The sequence below is a fragment of the Mustela nivalis genome (genome assembly GCF_964662115.1).
Source record: "Mustela nivalis genome assembly, chromosome: 12".
Taxonomy (NCBI): Eukaryota; Metazoa; Chordata; class Mammalia; order Carnivora; family Mustelidae; genus Mustela; species Mustela nivalis.
Genome location: NC_139031.1, coordinates 19,497,979 through 19,521,032, shown reverse-complemented (window position 1 = coordinate 19,521,032; position 23,054 = coordinate 19,497,979). Strand labels below are relative to the sequence as shown.

At 47.6% G+C, this 23,054-nt stretch overlaps 1 protein-coding gene across 3 annotated transcripts in view; it reads right to left on the bottom strand.

Annotated features, from left to right (window-relative positions):
- The window catches only part of PLXNA4 (plexin A4), a 419,828-nt gene that overhangs the window by 108,356 nt on the left and 288,418 nt on the right, over nt 1–23,054 (bottom strand). Inside the window, exon 5 of one of the 3 annotated variants that reach the window (XM_082693998.1) lies at nt 9,444–9,695. The exons of 1 other annotated variant lie outside the window; for it this stretch is intronic. In XM_082693998.1, coding sequence (XP_082550124.1) covers nt 9,594–9,695 — 102 coding nt within the window. In that variant the 3' untranslated portion in view covers nt 9,444–9,593. Of the gene's footprint in view, nt 1–9,443; nt 9,696–16,225; nt 16,311–23,054 lie in introns of those variants that run through there. One more of the 3 variants, XM_082694000.1, reaches the window with a different exon arrangement.

The following is a 23,054-nucleotide window of genomic DNA, read 5'->3' as shown; positions in this document are numbered from 1 at the left end:
CACAAAAAGACAAATGTTTCTGGTGTTAGACTAATAAATTCATGTTTATGAAATATTCTGAGATCCTTGGGTAAAAGGATAGGCATTGTTACTCTTCTCGGTTTAATTTCAAATGGACAAAAGAGCTTTGGATAAATATCTCTTATCATGTGCTGTGATGTAACCGGGTCTGTCATTCTCAAGCCCCGAGACTCTGTTTCTTGATTCAGAAAAGTAATGTCATCACTTTGTTCCACCCAGAACCCTACCTCACGCCCCCTCACTTCTTCTAAGAGGCCCAGGGAAGGGTCTCAGAATTCAAATCGGTCTTAGGAGGTCAAAAGGTCAATGATTTTATAAGGTTCTCCAGTTACTGCTTACCCTCTGCTCTGGTTCGCATTCTCAGTTATGACCAGGAAGCGCCTGTGTGCAGGGGTTACCCCCATCTCTATTCCTCCCCCCAATTACCTTTCTGGGATGCACATTGGTTTTCTTTACCCTTTTGCCCCAAGGCAAACTTCCCTAAGTCATAGAGTGTAGTTTGGTCTGGCTTTTCAACATTGTAAATAGAATCATCATCTCTATTCCCGCACACGTCTGGCCCCACAGACGAGCAGGAATGTACAAACTATGGATGGGGTTAGACAGACAGCGATGGATTGAGACAGAGTGAAGAAGCCCACACAAGGACTTCAACTCATGAACTTGACCTTTACAAGCTTCTGCACTCTGATCACCAGAGCCCGCTCCCTAGAGGTGCCTGGGACTTGGGTGTGCTCATGGCAACTAGGTTATTTTTCTTGAGTCCTTGCCGCCAACTGTCTAGACTCTGCTTGGATTCCCTGATATTTTGGAAGATGCTTTCTTCTGGCAGTAGAGTCCCACTCTGCCTGTTGCTGTTAGCATCCCAAAGGGTGCCTGCTGCTCTGCTGATTACATTCAGAAATGTTCCATAGATACAATGTACAGTCTCTGTGAGCGCCTCTCATTTGTTCAGGCATTTGACATTCTGGTCGAAATGTGAGTTATTACTCCGTCTCTCCTCTTATAATTGGATGCTAATGCTGCAGTGGCTACGCGGAGCCTGATGGTGGGGGTTAATTTAAATGTCCAAAAGGCTTCTTAAGTACCCAATTTCCTTCAAAATTGTCAAAAAAGGGGAAAAAAGGATGCAAGAGGACCCATTAAGAAACTCCGAGGGACTGCTGTGCAGCTGTCAAAATGTGCAGAACCCATCGTCCTCAGGTGCTGTCCCATCCATCCCTGTCCTGTCCTCCTGTCTCTGAACAAAGGAAGAAGAGCCGGGAAAAGTCAGTGATTTTCCAGAAAATTAGTAACTCAGCAATACATGTGGATTTCAGCATCGTGGTCTTGGGGTGCCCCTCCAAAACTCTCCCGGGGCCTTTCTTTCCTTGGGTGGCCTCTGGTTGCTTGGGGCCGTGCAAGGGTTGCATGAAGGCTCTGTCTCCCTGATGACCTCTGAGGTCAGTGCCAGGACTCGAACTTGTGGTGGCTGAGCTCTGGCTCCAGAAGTGTATTTATTTCAACCTACATCAGGTGCCCGGCACACAGTCACCCACGTCCCCTTTGCTCAGAGGTGGCAGGTAGGTCTGGCCTTGGCAGGTTGGCCACAGAGGGTGAGACCAGAAGGCTGGCCACAGGCTTTGCAGACTGTGTCATGAGTCCCAACTCTTCCCTGCTACATCTCCACGCCCACCCTTACCTGGCCTCATGGTGTACAGAGAGGTGGGGTATAATTCCAGCCCCTTGACTTGGGCTTGGCCTCAGGACTGGATTTGGTCAATGGAAAGACAACAAGAACAAGGCAAAGGCTTGAGATGTGCCTCTGTGGTTGGCCTTGCCCTCTTGGGTTTCTGCCTTTGCCATGAAAAGAGCTTCCCCATGGATCCACTTCCTCTTCGGTCAGACGAACCCATGTGGAGCAGACCTGAGCCCAACCCACTGAAGGGAGACAAGCCCAGCAGATGCAGCAGCTTGAAGCAGGTGAAGTTGAGCTTCACCTATAACAGTTGACAGGCAATGGATATACCTGTCCATCATATGACAGTTAATGCTTATTATAATACGTGACTGAGTTCGGGAGGCTTTGTTACACAGCCTTTTGATGGCAACAGCTAGCTGATACATAGAAGCTGGCCATAAAGTCACACCAGGGTGCAAAGTTCCTCTGAAAGGTAGAAGAGACAGGGGGGAATGGAGGAGGGGAAAGGCTGCAGCGTGCTGGTTTCTATCTGCTTTTAAAAGCTGGGTCTAACATCAAAAATGAATCTTCCCCATGTGTTCCATGCTGACCAAACTCTCCTAATTCTAAATCCCAGGGAGGTCCAGCCCCTAAGCAAAGTACCAGAAAAGACAGGAAAGAGAATGTGGTTCTCCAGGTATGGAGGGCTGACTGGAAGAACAGATGCTCATAGGACCCTCTGTACTGATCTCCTGGCTGCCCTAGCACTGGGAAATGCTTTTATCTACTTGGCAGCAACACAAGTCCCTCAGGAATGGGTTGCCATGAACTTTGCAGTTCCTCCTGCTGGTGCTCTGGCCATGGAGTTAATCCAGCGGGGGTCTTTTCTGACAGTGGGGTCATGTACAGGGTCAAGGGCAGCTGCTCTGAGTGTCAGCATCGTCCCCACCTGTCTGTAGGCAGGAGTTCTATGGTCAAGGTCATCGATACTCAGAACAAGGGCAACAGCCTCAGAGCATAAGGATTGGGAGTGGAGGTCTGGGGTTCTGGGTGACCTTGAACAAAACCTTTCCCCTCATTATGCCTTCACTGATTCATTTCCAGATAGGAGGACCCAGGCCTACTCTGCCTAGGAGAATCAGTCACAGTATACTACTAATACAAATGGTCTGGGAAGCTCTTTGCAAATGAAATATAGCAGATGTTGTGGAGGGCTGCAATTTGCTGCTATTAATAAGTATAAATGCCTAATAGGAAGCCAGTTTGCTCTGGGAACTCGGACAGCCAAGGAGCGAGTGTTGACGCCGGAATCATCAACATATGCTGCTCCTCATTAGCAAGCGGCATAGCTGGGTGAGGAGCTCTCAGCGCGATTTCTACAGAGCCTCGAGAAATCACCCTACCCCCCACCTCACCCCCCCCCGCCTCCCAGTGTGGGCTGCATGGCAGTGGCCCGCGTTTGTTATTAACCAGACCCCTCACCAAGCAGGAGAGTGATGCCCTTTTCAGGTGCACAGATGGAAAAGCCACAACCCAGAGGGGCTGAGCAGCTTGCCCAAGGTCACACAGCAGGGCAGCCGCAAAGGCGGAAATTGAAATGAAGGTGGGGTCACAGCCCATCATCGGGCTCCAGCACACAGGTTTCCTGGGTGCAGCCCAGGGGATTGAAAAACCTTTGGAACCTCCACTGAACCCCAGTTCTCGGGTTGAAAATTTCACAGCACTGCAGGGTGTGTATTGTAAACCAGGAAGGGTTGGTTAAGTTCAAGGGCTGAGGGCCCCTCCAGGGGGCCAAGAGGTCCAACGTGGAGTGGGAGCCCTAAAGAGACTGCCAGTAGGTCTTAGCACAGCCCTCCTCCTCCAGGGAGACTTCCTGGCTCCTTCAGATGTGGTTGGAGGGGAAAAGGGAGTTTGGAATAGCTTTATGTCAGTGCCAAGTGAAAAGCAGCGATCTGGGGAGCAGACAGAGATAGGTGTGAATCCTAGATCTGGCCCTTCTGGGCCTCCTTTTCTTCCTCTGAGGATAACAGGAAGCACCCTGAAGGGTTGGTGGGAGGACGAATTGCAATGGCGCAGATGAACGAGTTAGTGGAATGCCAGTGACAACTCGGTCTGTTGTTCCAGCATCTTTCCCAGAGAAGATGCCCCCCTCCTGCCCCTCACAAGGTGGTGTGAAGTCCTCTCTCTTCATCTCTCCACACCTAGTACCCAGCTCAGACACAGCAAGTGACAGACAGCCCATAAGCAAGAGGGCAAATGCTTGCAAGAATGAATGACATAGGTTTCTATCAGGCTCACATTGCAAGAACCACACGGAACGGATTCGCCCATCTTGGTCATCCCCCAAAACCTATAATTTCGGAATTATTGCCACAAGTTCATCTTTTAGTGTAAAGGTCAACTTCTCTCCCCTCTCTGGACTGTCACGATCACATTCACACAGCGGGTGTGGAAGACCAGACCTCTGTGGCTGTTGAATTGCTGGGCATGAGTTTTCTCAGGCAGGTGAACCCCGTGCATTCGACAAAGAAGCCTGGCAGCTAGTTACCTCCATAACCAACCCAGAGAGCCACCCCCCCACCACCACCATGCAGGAGAGAAGGTGCCAGGATGGGAGAAGTGTTCTGGCATTCACAGGGTTAATAAGCTGGAAGGAACCTTGGGAACAACCCAGCCACCAGTCCCCTCATTTTTCAGGTGAAGCTCAGTTGTTAGAGAATTTGTCCAAAGCCACAAGGCCACCAACACAATTCTTTTGAGACCCATCTCTAGATACAGAGTCCTGCCCAAGGTGTCTGCTCTGGACTAATCCCTGAGATCGGTGCTGATGGGAGAGTCAGAGCTTCCAGAGATTGGGAGCCTCCCTCCCCACCCCCAAGCCCAACAGGTGGGAAGGAGCCTTTGTCTTGGGGATCAAAGTGCTGCTCCCATTCCAGCCGTCTTCCACCAAGTGCCACTGACGGACGCTGTGGTCCCATCTGAGCTGGGACTGGGGACCTGCTGGTGTGAGTTTCCCAAGCCCAGCCTGCTCAATGGAGGCCTTTGTTCCAGGAGCCAAGAAGAGGGAGGGGGAGGGGCTGGCACGGTGACACCTTTATCCAGGCCCCTGCAGCTGAGCCAAGTGAGTTCCAAGACATATGCCGAGACCCTCTGGCTCGCTGGCATGACTCTTTGTGGGAAGTGGCAGGGCAAACCAGGCAGGCACCTCCTCTACCCAGAACCCAGCCCTTCCCTCCAACAGCCTTCTGGCAAGGGCACTGCTGGCCAGCATCCCCAGCAATGATCTGATTGTTCAGACTAGAGGGTGATGGTGCACAAATGGTACACGGATGCGCATGGGTGCACGGTGGCCAGCGGGCGTGTGCCTAGATGTGCCTGCCTGGTACCAGGAGCGACGTCTGCACACAGCAATGGGCAGGAGTGTTCAGGACCATGGCAGCATGCTTGTAAAGAAGCACGTCTTTCCTTGTAGACATTCCCGTCTGGGTAGGTGGATAGTGAACAAACATCTTCCTTCAAAAAGGGATCTGACCCTGGAAACATCATGCTGCCCAAATGAAAGGCAATGGATACACTTCCAGGCGCCCTCTATGCTCAGCATCTCAGGCAGACTTCAGGTGCCCCAAAGAAACCCAAATCTTCTTCCTCTGTCCTCACTCCCTGCCTTACGGTAGCCAATGAACACTCCCAAACCCATGGGAGCTCCCCTTGTAGGGGCCCTGCTTACTGCTGGAGAAAGAAGAAGATGGTCCTCTGATGTCTGAGTATCCTCAGATCGGGGGTCATCTTGCCCACAGGGGCAAATGTGTTTTCCTCATTCAGAAATGGTCCCCTGAGGGCATTTGGCAGTAGCTCTCTAGATCTGAGCGGACAATGCCCATTCTGGCCTTTCTCTAAGGGAGACGATAGGACATGAGGCAACCCAGCCATGCCCCCATCCCCAGCCTTCGTGTGTCCAGGCAGCAGAGCTGAGAAGGCAAGGCAGAGTCCCCCGCCCCGCCATATGCCAGGAGCTGGCCCCAGAGGACTGTAGCCATGGGTCATGTGGTTTCCATTGGGATGTTCATGGTGGAGGGGTGAGCAGTGTGGTGCTGGTAACTCACCCCTGCACATTGTATGCAGCTGGGGAATCTGATCTACATCAGACTAAGGCTAAGAAACAGATTTCCCCTTCTGAAACGAGAAGCGGCTGGCCAGGGCTATATTTAGATGGGGACTCAGCGAGGTCAGAAATAATTGCTGGCCCTGGAGTGGGGGGTGGGGGGAGGAGGTGTTTGTTCCTGGCTAATACGTGCCCCTTCTCAGAAGACACATGGGGGATGGCATGGGGAAAGGCCAGGAGTCTCAGCCACTCCTTCTCTGTCCCCTTAAGTCTTTGTTACAGCAATAAACAGCTCCCAGTATCAAAATGCCCTTGTGGGTGATAGGGAAGTTCAGCGGGGGGAGGGCCTGGGAGAGGGATGTCGGGGTGTAGAACCTGCCATGGGAGAGGGAGGGTCGGGGGGAGCCAGGAAGGGCAGCTGTTAGGAGTGGGGTTTCAGAGTCTAGATCTGCCGCTTATTAGCTTGGCCAGACATGGAACATTCCTCCGTCTCCGAAAAGCTACGCCACCGATTAAATACCATGCCCATAAAACCCCTGAGACAGCTCCTGGAGCATCCCTACAAAACATGAGGCAGCTCTCCTGGCCATGATGGCAACCGTGGCCGACTGGCCTTTTTGGTCAGTTTCTCCTAAATGAAAAGTTCAACTTTAATTGATTGATTGATTGATTGATTGTCACTTAGGTATTTTTGATAATTTCAACTTTAACGGTTTCCAGGTGTGTCCCCGGGACAGCTGAACCCTTCTACCATTGTTGGCCTTGTGAGTGGTGCTGGAGAAGGCGTTAGGACTTGAAGGAACTCCTGGTGGGACCTCATGATCTTACCCCTGACCCACCAGCCTTGCCCCGGGGTGACCCCCTGCGGTCCCCAGTCCGTGGCCCTCTGAATAGGGGCTTGGATCCACATCTAGCTCAGAACTTTCCAGCCACTTCCCTGCTTCCTCCTCTCCCCTCTCCAGCTTTTCTGCCTTTCTCCTGCCTTCCAGAGGGCAGGAGGAGGAGGGAAACCCCAGCGAATTCATTTTATTGCCCAGAGTGCTGGAGAAAGTGCGGTGAAGATATGGGAGCCGCTCTGGCTATTAGAGGACGTGAGGTCGGGGTTATCTGCAGCCTTAATTTATTCAGCTTCTCCCCTGACCTCTGCAAACAGGCATAATCAAAAGCTGGCTACAGGTCTGGGCCGGGAACGTGTGCTGGCTCGCAGCCAAGCCCCAGAGGCCGTGCTGTGTGTCGGCATGTGGGTCCACTGGTCGGCCTGGCACGACTAGCAGGCCAGGGTTGGGCGGCGAGGCGCAGCGTGGCAGTGTTGGCACCAAGTCCAGCCGCCCCCGCTGTGACAGGGACGCGAGGAGGCAGCCTGCAGACACGATGAAACACGGGATGTTTGCTGAGTTTGCAAACAAACCTGCAGGACGCAGGCCTGGGCCGCCGCAAAAAAACAAATGTGACAGTTTAGGGCAGGTAGCAAGCCCTAAGTGGGGTTCACGTGAAAAAGCTTTTCGACTCCATGAAGCCTGCCCTGGGTGTTGCCGTGAACAGAGCTGGGGCTGGCCTGGAGTCTGGGGACCCAGGGGGCTGGAGCGGGGTGTAGGATGCCCCTCTCACGCTCCCCCAGGCCACCACTTGCCCCCTCCCGCGGGGAGCCTTACAACTCCAAGGGAGAACTGGGCCACGTAGTCAGTGCCAGGGAGGAGGGAAAGGCATGGAAGTGGGGTCAAGGCGAAGAGGTTCCAAACCTCGCTGAGCTTTTTGGCTAAAACCTAACCGTAGAGCTTTGAGAAAATGCTGAGGTCCTGGCCAACCTTGGACCAGCACTCAGAATTTCCAAGAGCCAGGCATCTGTGTTTTCTCCAAGCACAGTGCTTCTCCGCTCAGCCCCCACCAATGACCCTGATGATGGGCTCGCCTCGGGCACAGGGGCAGAGGAGCAGGGATCCAAGGCTGCTGTATTTCTTCCCTGGAGTCTGAGAGATGCAGAGAGTTGAAGGCTCCAGAACACAGAGATGGGGGGCGTGGGTACCGTGGTGGTCCTGACTGCTGTACCTGGCTTCACAATTTACAGAGCAATTTCACGGGCATGATTGCGCGTGACCCCCACCACAACCCTGTGAGGTGGTCCAGCTAAGGGACGACAGCCTCCATTTTACAGATGAGGACATAGGTTGGAGGAGGTTAAGTGGACTCGCTTGAGGGCCCGCAGCCAGGACTCTGGCACAGGACTCACTAGGACGGCTCCAAGGCGGCTGTAGCCTCCCTTTCCCCTGGAATTCCCTCTCTTGCCGGGGCCAAGAGCCTGTAACTGCTCCATGCAGAAGCAGTAACTGCCTGAAATGGATCCAAACATCATGGAAATTGATGAAGGCAGAATTGGGTTGGAGAGGTCCCATTTAAATATCTCTTAGAACTGCTCCTTGGCTAGCATGTTTCCATGGCAAGGTCTGTCTCCACAGCCACGGCTCTCATCTCCAAACGTGGCTCCTCCCCTCACCCAGGGCGGGACCCGGCACCTAGGCTCAGGGTGGCACAATGCTCCCCCAGGCAGGAGCAGGGAGGAGGTGGGATGCCTAACGCCTGGAGACTTTACCAATTATGGAGTTTTATCACTGGCTCTGGGGGCTGCAGACCTCAGAGCCTGCCTATGCCCCGGACCACAGCTACCTAGAGAGCAGTAGTGAGCCATGTCCTGTTCTGTTCACTTAGACTCAGCAAAACCTGGCCCAGTTCTCACCACCACTAGGGCTTCTCTGCCCTCTGTGTCTTCAAGTAGTGAAGGGAGGGTGAGAATAGCGCAAACCAAAGCCGTCATGCCCCAGAAAAGGCAGCAGGCAGAACAAAGCACGCACAGGCAACACCGCAGGCTGGAGGGGTGTCTCCTCCTGCCTGGGCCGCCCCAACCTCCCTGCAATTTGATCTTCCCCCTTGTCTCTCCCTTTCACTCTTGCCTGGCAGGGTCACTCACTCACACTTCAGTGAGTGAATGAGCTGTCATTCCTAGGAACAGAGTTGGGGGTGGGAGAGTCCCAAGTGCCCAGTGATCCCAGGAGCAGGGACCTATCCCCCACCACAGTCTTCGCCTTTGCTTTCAGAATGGGCTTTTCTCCTTGTTCTCCCATCTCCTCCTCCCTGTCCCCTGTGACCAGTCTCCTGGTGACCCTCACGTTGTAAGACAGTATGTGCTTGAAGCTTAGACTTTTCATGATGCTTGGAAAAAGGAGCCACACCCATCCAGACGGCCACTCCAAGAACAGACATGGGGAGGAGTGAAAGGATATTGGCTGCTCGCGCCTAACACAAGGAGCAGAGTCCCAGCATTGGACGAGACCTTCAGGTCTCCAAAATCCAACCTTCTAATTGGATCTAAGCCATTATACTGCCATCTCGGCAACACACGCACCAGTTACACCCAAATCGAAGGACAAATGATAAGGGTTGTGCACATCATTAAGGGTAATCAGACGTGACTTCCAAAACAGTTTGATGCAGCATTAAACACCTTATCTGTACTGCTGTCCTAATTTATTGCTCGGTCTACCATAGTAATCTACTCATAATTACAGAAACAAAGGGCTGGGAGTGTTCTTTACATTTCTTGGTTACTTAGCCTTCTAACGGGGCCCCTCCTCCCTCCCTAGCAGGCAGATGCCAAGCCCTTTCTGAGTGCGAGGCGTGGGCTGGACACCTGTGGGACTTGGTGTGTTCTTCCAAGTTCTTCCTGCCAGTCTGGGCTCCCTGAAGTCTTTGAGCATCTGGGTCTTGGGTCTTTTCCCTGTGGTGGGTGGTAGGCCAGCGAGGTAGAGGAGAAACAGACTAGACCTGCACGTGGGTGTTTATAGCAGCTCTAGGCACGACTGTCAACACTTGGAAGCAAGCAAGATGTCCTTCAGGAGGTGAATGGATAAATAAAATGGGCTAAAACCAAACAACAAAATACCATTTAATGTTAAAAAGAAACGAGCTATCAAGCCATAAAAAGACATGGAAGAAGCGTAAACGCATTTTTGCTAAGTGACAGAAGCTAATCTGAGAAGGCAACATATTGTATTATCAAAACTATATGGCATTCTAGAAAAGGCAGAACTATGGAGACAGGGAAAAGACCAGCCTTTGCCAGGGACCAGGGGTGGGGGTTGGTGTTTGGGGAGGGAGAGGGACATGAATAGGGGGAGCACAGGGGACTTTCAGGGCTGTGAAAATCACCTCTGATACTATAATGGTGGGTACATGTCGTGATGCCTTTGTCAAAAGCCGCAGGATGAATAATGAGAAGAGTGAACTCTAATGTCAACTATGGACTTTGAGGATGATGACATATCACTGTAGGTTCTTTGATGATCACAGATGCACCACCTTGGTGAGGGGCATTGGGGGGGTGTCCATAGCGGGGAGGCTGTGGGGTGGGGGAGGGGAGAACAGGGATCTGTAGGAACTCTCTGTATTTTCTACTTAATTTTGCTCTGACCCTAACATTGCTCTAAAAAATCAAGTCTACTTTAAACAACACACTAACTGGGGAAAAGAGGCAATATACCATTTTCTATCACTTTTTTAGAAGAATGTGTCCCTATTCAGGGATCCTTCCTCCATCTCTTACCCAGAGACCACGCCAAGTATGACATGCCGCAGGGCATATGGGCGGGGCAGGAGCTGGGCTCCCACCAGAGCCACTGGGAAGCAGCCGTGGCTGAAGGACCCGGTGTGGGGAGCCAGCGATGGAGGAGGATGCAGAGTCCTGCGACTGCGTGTCCTGGGATCGGCTGGAACGGAAGTCTGCTGAGTGCACTCTGACCTGGACACTCTGGCCTTCCTGGAGGGAGGGGTCAAGAGCAGTAGGCACACATGGTAGTGCCAGTGACACCAGTCATATCTTCTAGATGTGCCCAGTCCGTGTGTTCCCGAATATGCAGACACACTGACTCCATCTCTAGCTTTGCTTCTGCCACTCCCAGGGTCCTGAATGCCTGGCATAAGGGATTGCACTGGGCTGCACACACCGGAGCCCAGGATGTCTCCACCATCTGCAGCAGAGCCCTCAGGTCTTTCATCAAACAACCCAATGTAGCCTCCAGGCACTGGATGGTGAGGTGAGGATCAACTGGGCACAATCCCAGAGGACCCAGGCAGCTGCTGACTGGCCAGCGGCTGACACCTAAGGGAACAGTCCCAAATGGTACCTCTGAAACATCCTCTGGGTTGCAGCAGCCCTGCCCCAGCACATAAGACATGGCTGGATTTCAGCCCCAAGAATTCCCTGGGTTAGGTATCCTTGTGCAGTGAGCAACCTATACCCCGGTATATTGTGTTTTGTTTTGTTTTTTAAAGATTTTATTTATTTATTTGACACACAGAGAGAGCAATCACAAGTAGGCAGAGACGCAGGCAGAGAGAGAGGGGGAAGCAGGCTCCCTGCCGAGCAGAGAGCCCGATGCGGGACTCGATCCCAGCACCCTGGGATCATGACCTGAGCTGAAGGCAGAGGCTTAACCCGCTGAGCCACCCAGGCGCTCAGTATATTGTGGTTTTATGAGCGTGTACACATAGGGTCCCAGAAAATCGAGTGTCTCTCAGAGATCCAGGAGACTCAAGAGACCCAGGCTGAATCCCAGCTGTGCCTTATTCACCGTCTGAGGCCCAGGAGGCCTGCCTCCCAGGGCTGTTTCCTCACCTATAAAATGAGAGGTTCCCTCCTGCTCTAACAATCTAAGACATATGGGAAATTAAGAACACATTTCCCTTTCTTTCCCTAGATTGCCCCCCTTGCCCCTCTTGAACTTGACCGGGTCCTTCCAGACCAGGCTAAAACTGAAAATCAATTTTAATTATAAAAATCCGTTTACTGTACCAATAAATCATCATGGCTCCGGCTCGGTTGTGGGGAGAAGGTTACACCTGGAGTAGGGCTAATAAGTCACTCTCTGCCTCTGCCTCACTGCACCAAGGCAGCCCCTCTGTTCTAATATTCATCTCTGTCGTTAGGCTGTGGATTATTAATGATGCCTTGGGTCGATGCACGAGAGCCGAGATGCTCCTGAAACATGTTGGGCTGGTCGTAACTTGATTTCCAGCTGCCCCCTTGTCGGGAGACCACGATGGGCCTTCCCCCCTCTTCCCAATGGTGGTGGAAGGCTGCATCATGGGGAGTGGGACTCTCCTCTGAAGTGACTCCTTGTTGGGGGTTCTGAGAGAGCCACTGGTGCAAATGGGGAGAGACAGCACAACCATATATATATATATGTATCAGGTTCCCAGGGCCATGAGTCTTTTAAATTAATTAACTAATCAATTACTGTTGCAGTTAGGGTTATTCCTGATGTGCTGCAAGGAAGGGGAGCCATGCGCTTTCAGGTGGCCATCGGGAGGGCAAGGAGGAGACCCCATCCTGGTATGAGCTCAATGACATGCCTAGAGAGAAAGAGAAAAGGTACTGGGTGGAAGGATCTGGGGGCTGCTGGGCCCTAGAGGTCGTTGTGATCCACGAACCCCTGGCTGAAGTCAAGGGTTCGAGTCCACACATTTCTATGTGGTGCTGCAGCCTGAGGCTTGGACAGAGTGTGTAGGGCAGGTAACAAGCAGCGCTTGGCTCTTGGAAACAACTCCCTTCAGTGGAGGGACCAAAGTTTCTTCCTTCACGGGGCGGGCGTGGGGGGGAGGCTGCTTGTTGAAAGCCCTCAGGGCTTCCAGTTAAGCCCTTTAGGCACTGCTGAAAATGGCAGGTCCAGATGAGAGAGAGAGAGGCTGCTCTTCTCCCCTGCATAACTGGGGCTCTCCGGTCTTCCCTCCCATAAATCTAGTTGGCAGAGATGGAAGCAGGGAGGCTGGTGTGAAAGGGAAGCTGGTGGGGCTGACCCACCACCAGTAGGGCGGGGACCACAAGTGGCTTCTATGATCTGTTCCAGTCATGTAAATTCACCGCCAGCCTGGCACGGGGTTACCAACAAGAGGGCATGGGCTGCATTTTGAACTGGCTAAGCCAGCAGCCATACAGCACGTGGTCTGTGGGCAGGCTGGTCAACTCTGCCTGTTACTTACTAGAAGTGTGCCTTTGGGCAAGTTCCTTAGTATCTCTGAGTCTGTGTCTCCACTGTAAACTGGGGACAGTAATCCCTGCCTTGGTTGTTGTGAGAGCATGCCACACAGTAGGTCTATTTGGGAATACTTTATGACTCATCCGCATCCCTCCCTGAAGACAGAAAAGACATAACACAACCTACCCAATTGGCCATTTGCTTGCATTGATTTTGTGGGAGGGACAATGAAAAGTGACCCACCAAAGGAGAATGGAGAATTGTTTACAGAGTCAAAGCAGAGGCTTCGGATTTCAAGTCAAAAGGCCGGGCTTTGAGATGCACCGTGCCACTTGCCATCAGCTGTGTGACTTCTGAGAAGCCATTTGACCTTTATCACCTGTTACGTAGGGTAATGATGACTCTAAGAGCTGCTGGGCAGGTTCAATGCGATGTCCTGTGGGAAGGACGCGGGAGATGGCAGGTGCTAAACAGATCCATGACATCATTTCATTTGCTACCACTGTCCCATTAGCAAAGATAATTTAGAGCTCGCCTGTATCAGGCTTTCCAGGGAGCATAAATGATAGTAACTATTAACTTCTCGATTCAATTCTTTCGCTACCTTCCATTAAGGCACCAGAAGAGAAATCATTTTTCTTTTTTCATCCACTCATCATTTCAGATATCCTGCTATACTGAGATACAACACCGAGGAAGCAAACACACTATAAAAAAGAAAGAACAAAAGAGAAAGAAGAAGAAAAAGCAGCTAAGCCCAGGCATGGATCCCCATGCTGAAGAATTGGTTTAATTAAATTGAAAGCTCTGGTGCTTGTGGTAATTGTTATTAAGGAATCTAGATCCCATCAGAGCCCTCTCCCCTGGAGTTTGCTTCCTCTGCTTTCTCGGCATTGGGTACAGAAATTGCTTCTCTCCTTCGGCAGATGCAGCCACAGACCCAGAGATTACGGTGGGGTGACTCTCTAGTGTGGGGTTTGGGTGCAGCAGCAAAAAAACCCTAACAACAACAACAACAAACACCTTGATCCCAGCCTGACCTTGAATTTCCCTGACTTGGAGCTCATTCATTCCTTCTGCAAAAGGACAACATATGCCTTCTCTCAGGGCTGGTTACCAGGGACACATAACATAGGCAATGGTTTCTTTTGGAGCCCCTCTACTGTTTCTCTGCACACAAGGAGGATGGTTTCTAACATTGCCCACACCACTGGGTTCCGGATGCCCCTGAGCCACTGCCATCTGCTTCTTGGGCACCAGTTGGCTGTTAAAAATACCTAGTCTGTCTCTTTTTGATGCTACTAAAGCAACTACATTCCAGAAGTAGATGTAGCAGCAAACTTTTTATCATGCATACAACAACAGATGTAAAAGGCAACAAGTGGAGGCAACAGGAGGTAGTTTAGATAGTGGAAAAAGTCCTGGAGAGACTTGGGATTGACTCCCAACTATACTAAGTATTAGGTTCATACATTTGGGAAGTCCTGGGTGTTAACTCTGAATTGTGCCTTAGCCAGAGTTGAGTCCTACCTGATTCAGCCTGGCTTGACTCTCCAGGATTCAAAATCATCCTAAAGCTTCTGGATCAAAATAGATGAGTTGATTCCATATACTTACAATAATATTTTGGCTATCAATTATCAAGCATTTATTGGGTCTCTATCCCAGGCTATATACTGTGCTATCATAAGTCAAGTCAGGCAAGGGGTCATCTTAAAAGTCAAAGAGAAGCCTTTGAAGCATTTTCATTCTTGGATGTTCAACAGGCACCAGGAATTAAACAATTAAGAACTGAGTAGCAATATGCAGGGTGCTATCTAGAAAGGATCAGATAGCAGAAAAAGAGCAATAGGCCAGGATCAGGGTGGTTTTCAGTCCCGGACAAAGAAGTACCAAGAATAGGGCAGATGAGATCAATGCTGTCCTCCCTAGATACTATGGACCTCTGACTCTCAACCAAGAGATCTTGTATAGCTGAGCAAGGGTACTCAGGCGCTAGCAAATTGAACTGTGGCCTGGATGCTCCTCCAAGAGGAGGGCAGGGCATAGCTACAAGTGTGTGCTGTGACTCTGCCAGTCCTTCATATCCCAGGCAACCATCAAGAGGCAGGTGGCCAGAGCAGAATGGAGGCCCCAAGGACTTGGGAAACCCACAGACCATATGTTCACACCAGTGAGAGTGAACAGCAGGGTAAAGGGAAAAAGTACAGAAGTCCTATCTATAGCATGGAAGGGACGAGGTGAAAATTGGACAAATTCATTAGAAGAAAAGGAGGTCTTGAAGAGTTCAAAGTCAAGAACAACTTGACTTAATATCAGTGTGGACCTTAGCAGACCTCAAATTCTCAGAGAAATTCTTTATTGCTGAAGTACTAGGCTGAAACTCAAACTAAATCCAGCTCAAGGGAAAGAGAGAAGGTTTAGGGTGAGTATGTCTATGTGTGTGGGGAGGAGAAGGAGGGGTTGAACTTTTAAATTCCATCACAGCCAATTATCACAACTGTGTCCATTTTTCTAGCCTGCCAGCCAGCGTCAAAGACTGTGTACATTTGAAAATTTCCAACCTTTGAAAACATTACTGTGAAGTTGAAAGTTCCTGGTGTCTTCTGATTAAACATTGTGCTAGGTAATGACTGTTTTACTTCTTATTCTTTTTCACCCCCTTCAAATTACTGATTGTTGTCTGACATTAGGGCCCCATTTGCTCTTATTAAATTAACAAGCCTACAAAACTCTTAATGGATTGAAACTCATCAAATGTTTGGAAATGAACGGCAGTCTTAGGATTCTTTCCCTTTTAATGTGTCTCTGTGTGAAACGTCTCACTTTCCCTTATACTTGCTTAGGCTCAGACAGCCACGTACAGGGACTCAGGTTTTGATTCTTGGCCCACCAGAGGCATCAGTCTACACAGATGCAGAAAGCTGAGTGTTTGGGTGGTTCTTCCAACTGGCAATGTGCTGTTCCACATAACCCTTGGCTTTGTGGCTGCACCAGATGATTTCTACTTTTCTTCCAAGGATGCCTTAGGAATTTTGATGCATTTGAAAAGACATTACTAGGGTGTAGTCTGCAGTCATCAGACAGACTTATTCCCCCTTTTAGGGCAGCCTGACTGGTCTGCAAAGTGGTTAAACTTTCTCTGTGACCAGTTGTGGGCTAATGAGATGGATATCCTGGAACCTGTCATCCCATCTTCTCTGGACATTTCTCCTTTTCTGATGACATCCTCTTCTAGGAGTAGACCATTTTCACAGGTTCTAGTTGAGATCCTCAGCTTTGCAAAGGGTGGGAATTCTTGAAACCATCACAGAGCTTGGGGTCCAATGAATAGCAAAACCACCCAAGTAAGAAGCATCCAGAGAAAACTATACTGGCTCTTGCCCTACAAGCCAGGAAAAAAAAAAAAAAAAAAGATGATGGGGCAATGTTCCTCAAATTTCAGTCATCAGTTGGCCTTGGGAGGTGGGCTTGCTACATGAACATTTAGGTCCACGTGTGTCTGTAGGAGGAGCCAGGTAAAAATTAAAGGATCATGAATATAGCCAAAAGGACATACTTTCCTCCCTAGCCTGCAACCACTTCCTAGCTTTAGACAACCACATAGGCACAAAGCCAAGTGTCCCTAGACACATGTGAATGGAGCAAAGGGTGTGCCTGCTCACTGAGCCTTCGCCCTGGGAGCGACTCTGCTCTTGACTCCCTGTGTCTCCCAGCTGTTCACAAGCCTAGACGCACATACCTAAAATGATCCTAGTGGAGGCTTTCCAGACTGGTCCGCCTGCTGTTAGGACTACTTCACGTAGTTAGGAACCATCTGGCAGTCCTTAGGAACATCACAAGTTACTTTATGCTGTTGTTCCATGATCAGATCTACTCAGTATTTAGAGCTCTGCCATTGGCTTGTATTAGGATGTAGGGATTTCAAATCTCCAGTCTGTGGGATGGGGAAAAATGTCTCCTCTATGTACTTGAAAACCAATATACACATTGTAGAACAAATAACACCTCAACCTAAAGGAGGTTGCTGCAAACCTCCACTATAATCAGGCAAAGGAAAGAACATATAGGGTTTCTTCCCATGTCTGAAAGCTGAATCCTGGTTACCTTATCCCCGCCTACTGCTCAGTGGCATGACTCTGGCCATCAATAGTTAACTCCACCTGACTCTAGAGCATAGACTACCACCCAGAACAAGGAGCTGGGCTATGGAGGATCCTGCCAGGACCAGCATTGATTGGCTTACTTGATTAGTTGGTTAATTGAATATCACTGCTTTCTAATATAATTAAAACAAGATAAATACTGGGGCTTCATCGTGTAAGCAAGGGCCATTAGTGATCATGGTGCACACCCTGATTAAACATGCAGTCAACTGGGAGCATAATTTATGAACTTGCAAGCCTCTAGTGCCACTCCATGGTTTGTAGGGCCTTGAGATATGATGTGGTTGGCATGGAATTCCCTAAACGGTTGTGGTTTCCCTGGTCTCTTGGGAAGGGAATTTATTACACAGGGAAATATGCAGGATGATCTCTCTTTCCAGGGAGGGTTACTCCATGCTTGCCAAAAAGCTCCTTTTGAAGTGTCAGAGAAGGATAACCAAAACAATGAGCAAGGGACCATCATAACTGTTTAACCCTTTGCCTCACTTCCCTCAATCCTAAATACAATACTGTCCTTATATCACTCACTCTCTGTTATTCTTTCTTTTGTCCAATCTTTTATCATCAAGCTCATCATGAGCTTGAAACTTTGTTTGGATTACTGCTATGATCATTAAATGCTTACTAAATACTTATGAAGAATTACTGTAAGCAAAGCAAGTGTGACTAGAGGGAAGGACACAGGAATTATTTACTTGGGAGCCAAGGGCTACACACCCCTTCTGCTGCTAAGAGGAGTAGCTAAAAGCTCAGGCTTTTGCCTCATATGCACAGGGGTACCCATGGCATAGTTCACCCCCATTGGACGTGTCAGACAGTGGGTCCCTCAGGAGGAGGCAGGTTGCCAGACTTGGTGGAGCACAGGTATTAGCCTTCTTCACTTGGATGTTGTCTGTTGCTTTCTTGGTCAGCTGAGGCATGTTTCTGGCACAATAACTGCTGGCCCAATTGGAAAATGTGTGATATGGGTAGAGAAGTGCCATGTCTGCATTCTTGATGACCCCAGTGATATCTAAGCTGTCCCTTCTTACAGCAAGAAGTAGTAGCTCTGCATTGAGTACTGGTGGGGGTCTTGGTGACATGCAGTTGGTATAGGATTTGGCATATCTCCAAGGAAGGTGCTATATAAATACACAGTATTATTATTTTATTAGCTTATGTTCTTAATTTTTGGAATGTGTCCAGATGTGCTGACTGGTGAACAAACAATAGAGATGGGAAAGGAGTGGAAAGACTCTGCTGCTAATGCCTAGAGCAGAATGGAATGCCACGTCAACTCTGCCTCAGAACTGGGCAGTGTTCTGATGACAGGTTAGATGTGTCTGGAAAAGCCAGCAAGATCTGAGGTGCAGATACAGTTCTGATGTAGAAATAACAAAAAGCTAACCCAGTGTTGTGACTCTGATACCTGTTTCTGCCCCCCAAGGACATTTTTCTGTCAACTGTTGCCCTTCCAAAAAACATGTCCCCTTAATGATTTTATTTTAATTTTTTTTTTTTCTGAGAGATTGGCTTTATCTTGGTGTCCTCTTCCCTGAGATGCTGCCAGGTTTGGATGAACAGGGACACACTGCTGGGATGTCTGATATTTCTATTACTAGAAAGAAAAGAAAGGAATGAGGCAAATAGGGGAACCTGCAGAGGGTAGCAGGAGCTGTCCTTAGCACATTATGGAAAGTCAGTGCTGAGGCCCACACCTTTAATGGGAATGACAAAGAAACGTGCTTGAGGGGTTGACAGGAATAATCGAGAATACCAGCATGTTCAGAAATCCATTCTGTTCATCCTTAGGTTTTCTAAGAGCTGAACTCATCTTCCTAAATGCTTACTTGGAGAGAAAAACCACGTGTAAAGAGATATGTATATGCAGAGAAATGAGGACATATCTCTACCTACAGCTTTGTTATTATCTTGCCATAAAATAAATGTTTATTAATTTCCATACCATGTATGGAGGGAGCTGCCACATGTGAATTGCTTTCATCAGTAATTTCTGTGCTTGTGACTCCTTCAGTTATATATACCAGGGGGAGGGTTTCCAAATAAGAACTGGAAAAGAAGGACAGATTCACAGATGATAGGTAAAAACATCTAGAAATTATAGACTGATTGAGGTCAGCAAGAACCAAGTTTTTCAATATATCCCCTGGGGGCTAGAGCCAGACTTTCTCCCCATGGCTCCAAAATTACTTGGCAGTTTCATTAGGGTAAAAGGCAGTGTAGCCTCATGAGTGCAGAGAGTGAAAGTTGTCACTTAAAATTTAGATGGACTTAACAACCAAACACTTAGAAAGAATGGCATTTTGATGGTCTGTTCCTGCTTATCAAAGAAGTTGCTCAAATTTGTAGGATAGAAGAATGAAAGTAAGGAGGGTTTTAATTGCATTATTTGGCTGTGAATATGTCTATACCTATATAAAAATTCAGGAAATCAGTACTGTTAAGAAAACCTGACATCCAGGCACAATCACTTAGGATGTGGGGGGAGCTGTCCTCACGTTCTGGTGCTGAAACATTGAACTTCTGATCTTATCATTTGAAATGTTTCCATGATACGAATTAACACTTCCTCCCCCCACCCCACCCCCCGGTTCTGGGTAGAGTTGCAGCTCAACAATACATAACCAATGTAAAGCGAAAAGAGTACTTGTCTCATAGCTAGAGGGTGGAATTTTATGCAAGATAATGGGAGACTATTCTTTGAACCTTTCTTTTCAATATGATAAAAATGAATAGTGCACATTTGTATCGGCTTCTTCTTTCCTTGATAGGCACACAGAAACTGAGATTCCCAGTCCCCCTGCAGTTAAGTGAGACCAGGTGACAAATTCTGGCCAAGGAGGATGTGGTAAGAGTGATAAGTATGACCGTTGTGCCAAAGCATTTAAGATGTATAACCATTTAGCTCTCCCTTTCCTCCATAGCAACAATGATATAGACCATGTCTGATATAGCAGAGGCAAGATGGAATCAGCCTCTATCCCTGAGTTCTCATTTGGGGAAGCATCTTCCCTAGAGAACTGCTGAACTGACAGTTAACGTTGAATGAATGAGAAATAAAATGTTACGTGTTAAGTCTTTGAAATTTTGAAGCTTATCCTATTCTACCCTATCCTATCTTAACTGATACACTCGGTTACTCATTTTGGAGTCTAAAACCAAGACTATCATGATAAAACCTCCATGCTGCATCAAATGAATATATAGGGAAGAGGAAAATTTTTTCACCTGGGGAAAAAGAGATACATATCTCACAATGTCCCCCACAACGATGACTTGGATGTTGGTTTATTTGGGAAAGCTATGAAAGCAATGTTTCCAAAGGCTTATGTTTCTATTTGGCATAGAATTATATTTCTGAATTTCCTTTTAAAATGGTGAAGGAATCTGTGTTGAATTTCTGATGATCACAATTCTACCATGCAGGAAGAAGCCGAGTTAAGATCAACATCACTGCCATGGAATGATGGATGTAACCATCAAGCAGAGGTCAAAGAGGATGAGAACTGAAGAGAGACCATGGGATTTGGTGAAGAGGCAGTCACAGGCTACCTTTTTAAGAGAGTTGTTTCATTGGAGAAACCATATTGCAGAGGGTTGAGGAAAGACTTAGACGTAAAAAAATCAAAGTAGGAAATCTAATGCAGAAACTTGAAGTATTGCTGGTGAAGGAAAGAAACAGGGCTATAGTTAAAAAGAGAAAAACAAAACTTGAGTTTGACTGAAGGTAGGGGTGCAAGAACAGAAGACAGGAAGAAATAAAAGATAAAAAAATGTAGACGGAAAATCCTCCGTATATTCGAAGAAGGTAGGATTCAGAGCACAGGTGAGAGATAACTTTTTATGAAGAGAGGGAACATATGAGGGTTTGGGAAGGTTTTCCTTCTGTATTTCTTATTTCCTTGTCTGAGCCCATGGCATCATCATACAATTAATTTCTACTGATTGAGAACTCCAGGAATCATCTTGAACTCCTTCACCTCCTATACACTCCCCTACATACTGTTATCACAAAGCTGTTTAACCTCGTTAGTATCCCTTAAACCTCTACCTTTATGAAGCTTTAAATTCGGTTGGAGGCATTCTAATCACAGTTTTAACCCTTGCCAGCTGGGTGACTTCAGGTAAATTACACACCTCTCAATTTCTCATCTGTAAAATGGAAATAAAAATAACGACTTTGTAGCTCTGCTGTGAAGATTAAATTAAATAAGTACCTGACACAGTGATAGTAAAAACTTCTTACTTGGTTCTCCCTCGTGCTAAGGAAAAAAAAAAAATATATATATATATATATATACATATATATATATATACATATACATATATTTTTCCCATTTTTAAAAATTTGTTCACTATTTTGCCACCAGAATGATCTGTTTGACATTCAAGTCTCTTATGGTCTTGCCCCTGCTTAAATCATGTCAATGAATCTATTGTTTATGGACTAAAATCCAGCCCTTCCCCCTTTTTAATTATGATCTCATCCCTGTACAATTCTACAGCTTTCACTAATCCCCCACCTCAATTTACGTTCCAATGACATTAAATTCCTCATAGCTTTCCAAATTATTATGATTCAAGTTTTCTTTGACTTTGCAATGTTGTCCCTTCTGCCTGGAATGTCCTTTTCCTCTCTTGTTCCCTCAGGAAACTCTTATTTATCTTTGAAACTCTGCTCATGTGTGGCCTTCTTCCAGTCCTTCTTCATCAATCCCTTCTCTGTGTTACCTCTCTATAATCTAATCAATTCTGTTGTCACACTTAACTTATTGTATTGCATTTATGTATTTACATGCCAACTTTTAATATTACAGGAACTCCTTGAAGGAAGGGATTCATTTTATTTAATTCTATAACTTTCTTGCTTAGGACGGAACCTCATACTGGGTAGGTACTTACTAAATGGTTGAATAAATGAAGGAATTTGCCTACCTGGACTGATAATAATCAAGTTTTACTACAGATAGAAGTGGATCAGTTCATCCCCATATAGTCTACATCTTCATGGAGCAGACATCATCTGTTCTAAGTGATGTCTATGTTTCTGTAATTACTGAAAGGAGCAGTATTGGAACCTCAAGTTAGTGGAAAATACGATACACTAAACTCATACCTGAGATTCTTTACTTCATGCCTTGTTGTTTTTGAACACACGCGTACACACGCGCACGCACACATACACACACATCACCTGTCACTTTGTCGCCGGAATCATAACACCATAGGCTATTTCAGCATTGAGAATTGTATGCAGCTTGGCTGAGTGAACTCAAATGTTTAATTTTCAATTTTTCCTCCTACCTGAGGTCTTGATTCTTGTATATACAGAAAGCTATATTGATGGGTAACAGAATCTATACTTAGTTTTCCACTGGGGTCCTTTCATGTGACATGGTAATGCAGGTTTCGAGGCAAAAAGGAAAGGGAAGGCAGATGACTCCTGTCATCAGTGAAGATGAATGACTATGGCTCTGACCAGGAGCCTAGGACCCCCTGGATGGGTTTCCCCTTTATAGCCATGTCTGACTATGAGGTCCTAAGTATGTTTTCTAAATATAGAATAGGGAGAATTTTGTAATTCTAGATAGCACCTGACCATAAGGATTCAAAATAAGAAGAGACAGGTTCCAGATCTAAGAGGAAGAAAGGAATTTTAAGCAGAAATTGGAGCCCAAAAGTCCCACCTGAGGAACCTCCAGTTTCAGAAAAATCCTTCATCTTCTGCATCCTCTGCAGAAGTGTGTGGCAGGCTCTGACGTTCAGAAAAGTGGAAGAAATACCTAATTAGGCCTGCCAAACCAAACTCCATAAAAATTAGGTACAGAAGACTAAAATAAACTCAGGAAATGGCTATCATTAGAAAGCAGAGTTTACCTTTAACTCTCTGAAGAAGCGATTGTTCTATGTGGTTAAAATAATTTAATTAATGAGTGATCATTTTTATGGAATCCGGAAGGCTGCCAAGGCATGTCTTCCATTTATAGATAAACACTCTATAGTAGAGTTCGACATGGAAAGACATCAAGCCCTCTAGCTGGTCCCACTGATAAGATTTCCAAAGGCCATTCTAGTGTCAT